General features: G+C 40.2%; 1 protein-coding gene across 1 annotated transcript; it reads left to right on the forward strand.

Moving 5' to 3' along the window:
- The first annotated feature begins 3,728 nt into the window (after positions 1-3,728).
- On the forward strand, positions 3,729-13,929 carry LOC106568973 (diencephalon/mesencephalon homeobox protein 1-A). Its single transcript, XM_014139888.1, has 5 exons — positions 3,729-3,978; positions 8,470-8,635; positions 8,881-9,059; positions 9,378-9,762; positions 11,581-13,929. The coding sequence occupies exons 2-5, from the start codon at positions 8,482-8,484 to the stop codon at positions 12,003-12,005; spliced, it is 1,143 nt and encodes a 380-aa protein (XP_013995363.1). The 5' UTR covers positions 3,729-3,978; positions 8,470-8,481; the 3' UTR covers positions 12,006-13,929.
- Positions 13,930-14,462: the final 533 nt, after the last annotated feature.

The raw sequence follows: 14,462 nt of genomic DNA on the forward strand, positions 1-14,462 counted from the left end.
GAGAGGAAGAAGGAAGAAGGAGAGAAGGGAGATGGAAAGAGAAAGGGGGTTAGAGTGAGAAAAAAAGATGAGAGAGTGCAAAAAAATTTGAGAAAAAGAATGGGGTAAAAGGTACAAATCGAAAGAACAGAAAGGGTAGCAAAAGAGGTGAGAAGGATAGAGAGACAAGGGACAAAAGTGGGGAGGGTGAGGAGAGAGAAGGGGATTGAGTGGAGAGAGAAAGAGGGGGAATTATACAGCTTTTAGAGAGAACTGACAGGTTCAAAACTTTTAGAGGGGGGATTTGTTGAAGAGATCCTGAGATCTTGTCACGAATAAAAGGATTTCAGGAGGATTCGGAGGCGTGGCGTTGACAATAAACCAAAAAGTGGCCCTGTCCCTTTAACGCAGGTATCTAATTTGGAAAATACGGGAGTAAAAAAAAACGGGTTTAAGCTAATAATGTGTCTAAGAGATGGCTGCTGGCAAATTGCTTTGTTATTCTTGTCAAAAAAAAGGTCTCCTGAAAGAAGTCGATTTTAAACTACACATCAAAATGATTAATTGCCCTGGGATGAACAGATGCTGAAATACCCTTGAATGGAGCTGTGGAGGCTAAAGCTGGCTGGATTGCAGACCTAATGTATTCATGAAGTTGCAGAAACATCATTAGGACTATTAATTAGCTATTAGCGAACAGTATTCACTGGCAGTGAGACATTTTTCCCTCTTCTGTTTTTCTCCCAAATCTAAAAAGTAGTATATTTTCATTTTTAGGTAAATAAAATTGAGGTCAGTCATCAAATAGACGAATTAAGTTCCCACGCGCCATTATCAACTTTTTTTTTATAGGCTGTTATAGGTTATTTCAAAATGAACTGCTATATGCTTTCAATTGTCAAAACACATAATATAGAGATCAATGAATAGGCCATAGGGAATTATTACTAGACGAATAGGCCTAAAGGCAAATCACATCAAAATGAGAGCTAAAATAACGCGTGACAGGCCGCCAAAAACCCAGGATAAACCTTGGAATATTTCCAGTCCCAGGACCGTGGGGTTATACATCGGAAAGGTGAGGACACTTGGCAGGGCTCGAGAGGTATTCTTAATGGGAAGCTCTTGTGACACTCCGGCCTTTAAACCTTTCAGATGCGCTGGACAGTAGTCGCGCTAAGCCCAGCGCAAAGCAGCTTTGGAGAAGAGGCGCTGAGAAGAACTCTTTCTCGCTTTAATTGCTTTAGAAACGGTCCTCACAAAGAGACATTGCCTAGATTTACCTCCCGTTTAAGTTCTTATTTCCATTGGTTCACAAGTTAATCCTCTTTCTTTCTCAGACCTCAAGAAGAAACCGAGTGATAGACGAAGGCGATGAAAACCGGAGAGGGACACGAGTTTGGTTGCGGGGCAAAGAAACACTATAGCAAAACGTTTTACTGTTGAAATTACTATAGTCTACCATAAACGGAATAGTCTATGCATGGATGGTATAATATCTGCAAATGCAAACACGTTTGAAAAAATAAAATACAATCACATAATCATAATAATAATCATAATAATCATAACATTATTATTGTGGTGGTTATTATTAGGCATATAATATTAATGTTATTATAACGTTGAAATGACATTCATTGAAATGACATTCATTTCAATCACGCTCATTTAACCAAGTATAGGCTACATCATTTTGTTAACGAAGTGAATAGTTCTGAAGAGGACGAAGTATACAGTCAAAATCTTGTCATAATTCAACCCAAACATAGCCTAATTTAAAGCAAAGATTAGGACCAACTTCTATGCGTGCAACTTGTGCCTATGGACCATAAGGAGAAAAATGATTCGTACACCACCAAATGGAAATCTAGACAATATGTAGCACTGTATTATCTAGTGTCTAAAGGTAATGTGTAAAAACATAAAACTACCATAACCCTATTTTCTTGGAAAATCGTGATCCTGTTTACTGCACAACAGTGCACCATAATGGTTCCAGTTTCTCCAACTTTTGTATACAAAAAACGAAGGATTAGGATTCATCCCATGCAAAATCATATTTCTTGTGGTTTAGCTTCAGACTGCAGATATTGACAGCAGTAGGCCCGCTTTCGAATAGAATTGGAATTAAATGTATAACATTGTTTACAGTGAAATCTGTGCGTAATACGTGCGTAATTTCTACACATATTTGGGTATCTGTAAAACACCAACTCTCTCTCTCCCTCTCTCTCTCTCTCTCTCTCTCTCTCTCTCTCTTTCACACACACACGCACACACAAACACGCGCAAACACACACACACACACACTTGGACATAAGTGTACGTTTCCCAAAGAAAGTTTCTCCTTCAAAATGTAACTACTTGAATTGCAGAACAGTCTACACATTCAAAGTCCAAACATATTCATGCATTTGAGTGTCATACATATTTAAAACGGGGGCATTTGTGATATAGAGGGTGAAAATGCAATATTCTTCATTCCATATGATCTTTTGTCTGCAATTCAAATATATGTGGACGAGAAACATGGCCAGAGATAAAACTCCGGTTAGGGAGTTTCACGCTGCCCTCTTTCCCCAATAATCTTTTACAAAATATGCAAGCTTTACATTAAAAGGCTACTTTGCGCTGCCCTTAATTCCCACCTAAACGGTTTTGCTCTGCGAGAAGAAATCTTCTCTAAAAACCTTTCAAGAAGAGAAGGGCATTATTGTTTTAATCCTCTTACCCGCAGTCATTTTAAGACAGGGGTTTTTGGAGGCTGGAATGGCGTCTTGTCTTCCCTATCCTAGCCCAAATCCTTCAAGGCCGGGAGAGATTGTAAAGGCACTAGCCTGGCATCTATTAGCGATCTCTCTAAAGTCTTTCCACCACGCTCTCTACTCCAATTGCATGAGGAAAGCCGAAAAGCAAATAAAAACCCACCTATAAGGTATTCGGTTCGCCAAAACGCAAAGACTTGCATCCATGCACGTCACTAATGTCAAAGTATTCTGAGAAATAAACATTTAATTGCAAAAAAAGAACTCATTCTGAAATGTCTTACTGAAAAAAAAAATGTAAATATGGATATATTTTTTTATTTATTAAACTGCAACGAGAATGTCTGTCATTGGTCATTGGGGGGACAAAACTTTGTAAGCTACCACATTGAAATAAAAAAAAATACACATTTTCCATTTATAAATCAATACAATTAATTATTGTACAATTATTTAAAATATTAGAAAATAAGTATTCAATCTTATTTTATCTAAGTTTAAATGTAATTTAACCGCGTTTTAATTCTGGAAATGTAATCCATCTCCCAATTAAGGGCTACACAATATGAAAACAATTTATGTATTCACTGATATCAAAAATCCCCCAAAGGCAAGAAAAATATGAAATAGAATATTCATCATCTATTACAAACATCTTATATAGGCCTACTTATTTTTTACACTTGTTTTCCAGAATTAAAAGGAGTTGGTATTCTTCTTAGTCCATACATTTACTGAATGTTTATCAATTCAAACACAAATGCAAAACAAATAGAAGTAGACTGACATATGGGAATCTGCAGACATCATATTCTAAAGTTTATGATTTCGAATAGTATAGGGTCATTGGCCAAACGCCTGCTACTAGTGGAGAAGAAATAGTCTCTTTCTTTGATTGACAGCTTCAAGGACCACTAGAAAGCTTACATGACCTCACAGAGCACGCTTTAAAATCCCTCTTCAGCTCGTGGCCCGGTAGATGGCAGCTTCCTATGTTGAGCGCGAGACGCAGAGGATTCAGTCACGCGGAAAGTAGCAGAGTGCGCGTTTCACATAAGACAGAACTGTGGACTTGCAATCGTTCCTCTCAAATCGCATGAACAGCACGAGAAAGGTGGACATTATAAACAAGGAGACGTTGCTATAGTAAGACTCCTAAGAAATCACTTTAGAACCGGGATACACTTCAGCATCAGAACATCCAAAGACAACTCGGCTGTGTTGGCGAGAGGTAGGAACTTTGTGGACATCTCTAGGACTGGGTCAAACTTGTAACTTGTTAATACGTTGCTGGAAACAACAGTTTTGATACAAATATGGTGACAAAAATAATGTATTGGTGCACAATCTATGCATGCAATACTTTATCGTAATTGCACGATGTTATGTTTTACAAGAAGTCGTCGTTGTGCCAATATCGAGCGAGCATTTACAGCTATTTACAGCTACAGTAATTATACTTTGGGTGCAGATCCGGCAAGACTCGAAGGAATAAAGTAGAACTGTATTGAATTCGTTCAGATTCATGTACATTTTTGTTGAATTGAAATCTGATGCAGTAAAACTATCCAAAACATTTCTAAGATACTTTTGGCAAGGCTATTTCATGCAATGTGAGGTCATGCAAAAATGAATGGGAGATCTTGCAACAACAAAAAATATCTTAAAAAACGAAACAAATTCATATGTAGATATACAGTGTTTTGTGGAAGCACTTCAGCGATTTCCAGCTAGGAATCATGATGCAAGAACGTATTGTGCGTGAGGCTTTCATGGCCTTATTTTGCTATTTTTATAGCCATAACAGACACAATTTAGCATCATGTACACTTAGAAAAAAAGGTTCTGGTTAGAACCAAAATAGGTTATATTGCTTGGTTCATATATGGCACCAAGGTTCTGTATAGAACACTCTTGTAGGGTTCTTTGATCAGAATCCCAGGGTTGTTCTTCACTGAACCAACATTGGTTACATATAGGGTTCTATATATAACCTTAAGCGGTGCCATATATGAAGCAAGCATATAATTATCCCTTTCTGGTTCTATGGAAAAAAAATAAAAAATCTAAGACTGTAGGCCTATCATTTATCTTTCATAATTCTTAACATTCAAACAAAGTTCATTTTCCACCCATCAGTTCAGATTGAATAAGCCCATGCAATTGTGTCAATATGAAATTGCAATTAAATTATAGTTGAATCGTAAATGAACGAATAATAGTTCGGTTTTGGCTGTTGTTAACCCGTGTTGCCTCCTCCTCACGTGAAATTCACCAATCAAACACTTGTCTCGCGGCCTTTGGCAGTCTGGAATAGCAAATATGTCTTACACCACGGGCAGATTGTCGCTTGCCATACACGAGTCGCTTAGGGCCCAAGGGTTTTAAGTATAAACATTTTCCTAATTTAGTCAGATCATAGAGTTGCACTGTACATGCCAATTTACATAATGACGTTTTAATAATCGAAGCAATGAGCAGTGCTGCCTGTGGCACTCAAACATACAGCCCGGAGCAAGGATAGGCGTATGAATAGACAACAATGGCAGCTAGACAGAATAAGCAGGCTTGTGTGGTAAATATGGTAGGCCTATCATAAAAGCGTAATGCTTATTATCAATATCATAAAGGAAACACATGAAAAGCGTGAATGTAAAAATTACAGTATAAGCCTATCCCTAGTTTTCCTCTCTCGCCACGCACGCACGCACGCACGCACGCACGCGCACGCACGCACGCACACACGACACACACACACACACACACACACACACACACACACGGAAGCTGTTGAACCGCACTGTACGTCCGTCCGTGTCACTGTTGATGATGAATGGAGGGCCTCGCAGTCGAAACCTATTTGCACTTCCATTAGACGGGGAGCCAAATGGGGATCAAACATGCATATTTTACCCGCTGAGAAGCCATACATCTCAGCCAAAACGTTGCCCCGGGGCGATGGGATAAGAGGCCGCGAGAGAGGGGAAGGAGGAAAGCGGGCCCCATTCAACTCAAATACTTTGGGGAGCAAAGTAAATGTTTAGCGAAGCACCTTCTGTCCAGGCGAATTAAACTATTCCCTCTTGCCCTGTGATCACATTCATCAGGCACTGCAGTGACTTAATAGGTTGGGAATGGGCACTGCGGGCATAATTTACACACCCACAGCTCCCATTTGCACACACAGACCGCTGCGAAATGGATATCAGCTTCATGGCGCTATGTCTGATATTATTGCTCAAATGATTAGTTGTTGCAAAAACTTTTCTTAATGCAACGGGGGAAAAAAGGAAAATTCGTATTTATTTGGATGGAGTGTTTGATTTCATTTATTTAATTAGTAAAACAATTTTCATAGCCCAAAAGAGATCTATATTTGAACTCAATCAAATATTGAAATACATTTTGTAATAACACAATGATCAATATTATTCATACTATAATTAGGGTATAACATTATAAAGTAATAATAGAAATATAATCATAACTAATAATAATAACAACAACAACAACAACAACAACAGCAGCAGCAACATATAATAGTTTATTATCAGGCCTATTCAATGTTGCGCAGGTTACAACTATAGCCTATAATTTAAGGTCTTACTTTATCATAAATTAACATGATCAACGGATTAAGTAATATTCGATTAAGTATTGTGAAGTGAATTAACTTCAAATAGAGGCTTACTTGTCAAACATGTTGGCAATTATATTTAATATTCAATTAAATACAACAATTTCATCCTTATCACAGAGTGCATAAAGTGCATCATCACGGTTTTCAGAATTTAATTATGTGTGGATAAATTAAATTCATGACTTAATTTGAATTATAACAGCTTATTTAGCTTTGGGGCATGACTTGAGGCAGTTAATTATGTTGTATAATGCTCTTATGTAAAATGTCAGATTTTTAACATGGGAAATAGACATTTCGAAAACGACAACCTTTTTGAATGACTTGAATACCTACATTTTCAGTCAGCCGAATTACGCATGGACATATACATTTTTGCTTCGTCTTCATTCAAAACATTCATATTAGAAACATTTTGTCCCCAGTAACCAATGGTGAACTTTCTGTATCGCAGATGCTGAGTGGGCCAATGAACACAGGCCTAAAGGAGCACAGACACCGGTGAAGAAAAAAACTTTCTAGGCTACATCCCAGGCCTAGCATGTCAAAATGCTATAGTGAGGCAATTTAAGTCTAGGAACTCTCTCTAGCTTCCAAGTCCCCAGATGCCTGCCATGCATAGGAAGATTCATTTCTTGGACCGCTCTGTAATAGTCACAACTGCTCGAGCCTCAAAGATATCCCTTCTTGTCAACGACCTCGATACTAATACATATCTAATCGTGTCCTGAAGCGTTTCATTTAAAGCGGCGAAGGACCTAAAAAAAATGGAGGATGAGATAGTTGCCCTCGGAGACCTATATATAAGGCTTTGATTCCTTGTTGTAAAGTTATTCTGTCCAATAAACTCAAGGCTATAATTTGGGTATTTTGATTAGGTTTATGGTAGCTTAATATAAACCAACTGTCCAACAAATGGTAGTTAAAATGGAATAAGAGTGACTGCTAAAATTCATAGGCTAACCAAAGGACATCATTCTAAAGCAAATGTATTGACAGAAGGTATTTCAATAGCCTATCATAACCGTCCAATATAGTCCTCTGTGATTTCAGGTTACCATCCTGGCCCGGAACAAATCGTTTTACAGATCTAGGATCTTAATTTGAGCCAGTTTGCTACAACAGGAAAATAATCCTGCAGCAACAGGAAATGTGAATTATTATGTGATTATAATTCATGGACATTTTTTTTGTAGGGATTGATACATTTCTCGTAAGGGAAAATCAAGTCTGAAATTTCAAAGTGGAAATTACAAAATGTAAAAGCCTTTTTAAACCTGAAATACACTACAAGTTTAAAATGTCCTGCATTCTCGGAAAGTTATCTTGCCACAGGGTGATCAAATTAAGATCCTAGCGAGCCTCGAGCATTTAATCAACGCAATGATCTCTCAAAGCATGCAGCGCTTTCAAATGGGATTTGCACTTTTGCTGCGATCACCGGGAAATGAAGTGATTCAATTAATTTATAAGGCACCCGTCACGCTCCATTAAGTGAACGAGTGATAATTACCCCAATTAAAATAATTTTGTATAATTAATGGTTTGAACCAAGCAATAATTGGATGTTAATGGATAACGTCCAGATATTAAAATCTGAGCCATCTCTTCCGTGGCGAAAGGAAATGCATGTCTATCCGATACAAATGACCACCAAGGAGATACACTTTCAAGGGACATACAAGATGATTGGGCCTAGTCTATTACAAGCGCCAAACGACATTCACATTTTAACATGAACAAATTAAGCCATGGTTTATCAAGGATCAACCAACCAGATAACACGAAAGGTCTGCAACTGTTCATAAGGTGATCAAATTATGAAATACTGTATGCATAAATTGAACGTGCACCACTGTCTACTCTAGGCCCTAACTACACACAGTATCGAAAATATCATAAAGAGTCAGATCATTTTAGGCAACAGTGAATTTAGACCGTTCATTACGCGCATATCCAAAATGGGTAGGTTAACTCACACAAAAAAATAGCCTATGAACAGCCCGGACATCTCTCCTTAGAGATAGACAAATAAAAACATGCAAGCAAATACTAACATGATTTATGTGTGTGTTACCACAGGTAGTGGACATCATGCAGCACTATGGAGTGAACGGCTACTCTCTCCACGCGATGAACTCCCTGAGCGCCATGTACAACCTGCACCAGCAGGCCGCGCAACAGGCGCAGCACGCGCCAGACTACCGACCTTCAGTGCACGCGCTCACCCTAGCTGAGAGACTTGCTGGTAATTGAGTCCAACAAACAAACTTTCTCACACACACACACACACACACACACACACACACACACACACACACACACACACACACACACACACACACACACACACACACACACACACACACACACACACACACACACACACTTCAATTCATTATAACTTTCTGACATATTTCGCACTGCCCATTCCCCTATCCAATTAATTAAACTTGCCGTGTCTCTTCTCTTCCAACGGCTGCACATTTCAAGACATCATCCTCGAGGCTCGCTACGGGTCCCAGCATCGCAAACAGCGCCGGAGCCGCACCGCGTTCACCGCGCAGCAGCTTGAGGCCTTGGAGAAGACTTTCCAGAAGACCCACTACCCCGACGTGGTGATGCGCGAGCGCCTTGCCATGTGCACTAACCTCCCTGAGGCCCGCGTGCAGGTATGGAAGGCACAGCCACTCCAGAATTAACATTCAGAATACATAGTACCATAGTCTGAAATACACACAATACTATTGGTATATATAGGAAATATTTATGAATTGTATCTGATCAATCATATTTTCTGAAGCATCTTTATCATTGGGCAAAAAATGCCAGAAAAATTACTTAGGTCATTTTCATTTTTTTTTTACAAGTTCTCAAAAGACAAATAGTAAAACACACATACACACAGAATTCACCTTTCTCAAGCACCTTTTTATAATTATCAGAGAGCATGCTTCTAACCGTCTCCCAACCTGGCACATTTTAAACAGGTGTGGTTCAAGAACCGCAGGGCCAAGTTCCGCAAGAAACAGCGCAGCCTGCAGAAGGAGCAGCTCCAGAAACAGAAGGAGGCCAATGGAGAGGGAGGTGACAAGGAGGATTCTCCCACCACCATCACTCCAGAGAACCAGCTCCCCCCATCCTCCTCCTCTTCCTCCTTGGAGGTTGAGGGTCCGCCCTGTCCATTGGTGTCAGAAATTAGCATGGAGTTAAATGTGACCTCGGCAGAACAGTCAGGTTGCGAGTCGGCCACCGAGGACAACGCCACGGATAAGGAGGAGGAGTCTAAGCCACAGAGGGAGGAGCTCAAGAGTGAGAGGGCGATGACGCCAGGCAATGTCTCTCCACCCTGCAAGCGGCTCAGTCCCAAACCTGGTAAGGACAAGGTCTTAAATTATGACTGGCACTTGTGCATCTCTAATATACATAGATTCATTGGGGGGCATTAGAAAACAGACAAAGTCAATCAAATATAGAGGCATCCTTCAGGATAGTCAATTAAGAGTAAACATATGAAATACTTACATTGTCGTACAACTTCAGTTCATTTCAGTCATAGTGGAAAATTAAGAGGTGGCACAACAGTTTTGCTGGTTCTTAATAAGTTATACATAGGTCTGCCTCCCTGCCTGCCAGAGAAACTTAGTTTAAAGTCCTACGCCAGTCTCCTTTTCACCTGATTTAACACCTGATTTACTTAACAAAAGGCATATCTCAATAAGTGGTCCAGGTAACCACAAGAAATGGCACAAGTGAGGGGCCTTTCCTCTTTTGTTCTCTATTGCTTCTCAAGCAAGGGGGAGGTCGATGACGTTCAAAGTCACCATCGGACCAACTCCTTGAATGCCCTGCTCCTTGAAGTTTGCAGTTGTGTCTAAAAAACATTATTTTGCCCTTTTGTGTGTGTACTTTACTGCAGGGGTATTCAACGGGGGGTCCGCGGCCTCCTAGGGGTCCACTGAGATACCTACAGGGGGTCCGCGAAAATATATGTAAAAAAAGTGGCACTTACATTTTCATTTCAATGTTTTTATGAATATCGCTAGCAACAACAGACGAAACAAATGTTGAATTATACCTACAGTAGAAATGAGGTGGAATATCATCTTTCTAATGATGTCAACTTTGTTTCTCAAATATTGAGCAAATTACACTCATTGGAGCTAATTACACTCACTAGAGTATCTGACATAGGCTTTGAAAAAGCACCTGTGAGAACCAGTCGTGGCAAGTGACACTGGCTGCTGGAAAGCTTTCCTGACTTGGACATACATTTTTGCCAACACATTGTGCTTGCTACGGAGCGTATTCACATTATTTTTTTAGTTCTATTGTTTGTACATCGTTATTTAAAATGTGTGTGACTGTCCTGTATCAGTCTTTTGTTACTTGTCAAGTTTTTTTTGTGGACCCCAGGAAGAGTAGCTGCTGCTTCTGCAAAAGCTACTGGGGATCCACATAAACAAGAAACAACAAATAAACCAGCCCAAAAAAAAGCTGCTATTAGCGAACAAGTGTTTGGAGTTGGGCTAGCACAATTATCGTATAATCATCGTCATAATGCATACATTTTAGAAGGGGGGATTCAACTTTATATTAAAGTAGATATAGTTTACCGAATAGTAGTTTTACATTTTTACATGAACTGGGTAAAGTTAGTAATCATTTTACGAGCAGAACGGCACAGTTAGGGGGATAAACTTTAATTCCAAAAGTTTTAAGTGGTCAAAACCATTCATTTTTTTTAACGGGCGTGTCACCGAAGCTGTGTTGTATTCATTAGATATATGTCTGTCAAAGATGCATTATAAGCTCAAAACATTTTTAAACAAAAAAATGACAATAACTGTGTCCATTTGCATGTCAATTAATCATTAACCCAAATTCCATAATCGTCATAGCCCTAGTTTGGAGTTACTACCAAATCTATTCATTTTAAAATATTGAGTATTTGTCCTTTCCATTATCATTCACTGGATGATAAGACAAGATATGTGAAAAAAAATATTTTTCTACATGATGGGGGTCTCTGGTTTGTCTGGTGGGGTCCCTGGGCAAGAAAAGGTAGAAGACCCCTGCTTTACTGTATTTATAATTGCAATATCGCTTTTCAACTGGAAAAGTAAAAAAAAAAAAATCTCTGGAGGACGTCTTTAATGTTCTTGACTCTTATTCGTTTTTTCCTTTACTCAGAATCCCCCATGGTCTCTTCGTCTGTGACGCCCTCGTCCATTGGTGTCAGTGGTGGGATCTCCCAGAGCCACTCCTACTCCTCCTCCCCGCTCAGCCTCTTCCGCCTGCAGGAGCAATTCCGCCAGCACATGGCTGCCACCAACAACATGGTGCACTACCCTTCCTTCGACATGGGCACCCCCTCCTCCCTGCCCTACCTGGGCATGAACGTCAACATGTCCCCGGCACCTCTGGGCTCCCTGCCCTGCCAGTCATACTATCAGTCCCTGTCCCACCACGCGGCCCAGCAGGTGTGGAACAGTCCCCTGCTCCAGGCCTCTGCATCCCTCCCCAGCCACAACAGCAAGACCACCAGCATCGAGAACCTCCGGATGCGGGCCAAGCAGCACGCAGCCTCCCTGGGACTGGACACGCTGCCTAACTGAGCCAGAGGATCTGAGTGCGGCCTAGCCGGGGCATCAAGACTACACCCCACCCATCCCATGTCTGTAACCTCCGTAGCCCGATAGGAACCATACCCAGAGGGTTTCGGGACATTGGTAGCCAGAGTTTAGAAAACTAAATTACATTATCTCACCCTGGACCGAGTTTTCTCCTGCTTCTTGCTTTAACAGTTGCCTAATTTCTGGGCTTCCCACACAGCAGATTGAAACACAACAAAGCACGCATAGAAATAATAATACTTATTTGACCAACAACACCTGATGAGTTTAGGTAGTCTTTACTCTTATGCTGCTTTTTGACTGTAACACCAGTGTTACACTAGTGTGTACACCCTTATGCTATATTAGGGAAATTGTGTTTCCGTAGCTAGGGCTGACAGTGAGGACTTTTTAAGAGCAGAATCAACAACCTCTGCATAATCAAAACAGTTGCCCCAAGTAAGAGCAGGTCCGCCGGAGCCATGGCCCAGTGAGACACGGGTGCCGGTCCACGTAGATGGAAACAGAAAAGTCTGAGCCTTTTGGGTAAAACACTGAGGCAAATCCTGTATGGAAATACACCATTAAAACGGGAAATGGACTCTAAACCCGACATTGTGAACGACCAGGCTATACATAGGGTCTCTACAGCTGAGCAAATACATTTCCTTTAGGACTATTTACCTGTCTAGTGTTGCACTTGGTGAAAAATATTTTGCTACGTAATGTTTACAGAATAGAGGCACTTTTAAGGGAATTTGGGTCTTCAATGGGAAAAATAAATCTGTGCCGGCATTGGTGCCATTGAGAGACTACTTGTACCGTGGGACCATTAACAATTCAATTAGGCCTTGTATCTACATAGCACGTTCTAAAAAGGCAAGCACATACATAAATATAAACTCAAGCCATGTTCTCCACAATTGCTTAATTAGAAGTGACTAATTTACCAGCTTAATGGCCAGTATTAAACCACTTTGTATGGAGACTGGCTTGGTAATGAGAAAATGATTTCAGTGACTAAATGTGCAACGCTTTTAATTACATTTTGCTCTGGGCAGAGGGGGAGGGAAGCATATGCAATTATAAACATGTATACCATTTATGATTCCCTTATATCCAAAGCGCTGAACAAAAAAACGGCCACAAAGGTAAGCAAACGATGTGTCTCAACTCAGTGTGTCCTGCTGCACCACCAAAAGAAGACGACACAACACAAGCAGATACACACCTGGAGAAATGAACCTGCATATTTCATGTTTACACCTATTTTCGTCATCTACCCCTTCTGATGTAACTTGGTAACAGCATCCCTACACAAACTGAATAGGGGGTCCTTCAGGCCGGGGGAGTAGTATACAGAACTTCCTATTGTACCAGGAAGTTACTCTTTAAGCACTTGGAGGAGTGGCCAGTCTTTCAATTCTTGTCAAATATATGTCTGTGATTCTCTCTGTGCTGGGATCCCATCAAGTCCATCCACTCTGACAATGTAAATGATTTCAATATGTAAATTAAGAAGAAGAAGTTTATCTATTAATGTTTACTAGTAAGGCAAATGTAAAGGTTCTCATGTTGTAAATGTATCATAAACCGTCCCGAGTTGGGGATTCCTGTAGTTGTCAGTTGTAACATTGTAATCAATGGGCTCCCGCCATTTCCTTACCTTCTCTTCCCTGGACAACCGAAGGTATTACCGTCTGGTCGTCTATGTGTCTCCTCCAGTTGAGTTCCATTGTGACTGTGATATTTAAAAGTTCTACTGTTTCTCTCCAGCTGTCTCTGTCATACTAATTGGTCCAGTGGTAGATTTAAAATGACGGCGAGAGTAATACATAGGCATTATTATTTTTTATCTTAACAATGTAGGTTCGAACAGTGATGTTGCAAAATAAACCCTAAATAAAGCAATGCTTGGAGATCTTTATACACAAGGCTTCCTTCAATGTGTTTTTGTTTGCCTATGACAAAGCTAGCCACAGCTAACGATTTGCAAACAGTCTTCTTATTCTACTTTTAGAATAAACGACATATACAACGTTGAGTTTGTAATACAGCAAGAATGTTACATTAGATTGAACAACAACGTTCAGGGGGGCATAGAAACGGTCAAAGACAGGCTAATATTAATATTGCAATAGGGCAAGACAGAGTGCAGCGTGGAAGGGAAATAAACATTTAGAGGACGAGAGAGAATGTGGGAAACAAGGGTGTCAGGGATAACAAGAGAGAAAGACATAAAATATATATACACAGGAGAATGGCAAAATTACACACAGAGAGAGAGAGAGAGAGAGAGAGAGAGAGAGAGAGAGAGAACAAGGTAATCTGGAAGAAATAAAAAGCACGTGGGGGCATAAGCCATCCCCGATGAATAAGCAGCCCATTATCCTGAAGAATGATGGCCCGGGGCGGTGATTATGCTGCTATTATATCTTAAACAGCGTGGTTTGTCAAAAT

Source organism: Salmo salar, chromosome ssa14 (genome assembly GCF_905237065.1).
Source record: "Salmo salar chromosome ssa14, Ssal_v3.1, whole genome shotgun sequence".
NCBI classification, from domain to species: Eukaryota; Metazoa; Chordata; class Actinopteri; order Salmoniformes; family Salmonidae; genus Salmo; species Salmo salar.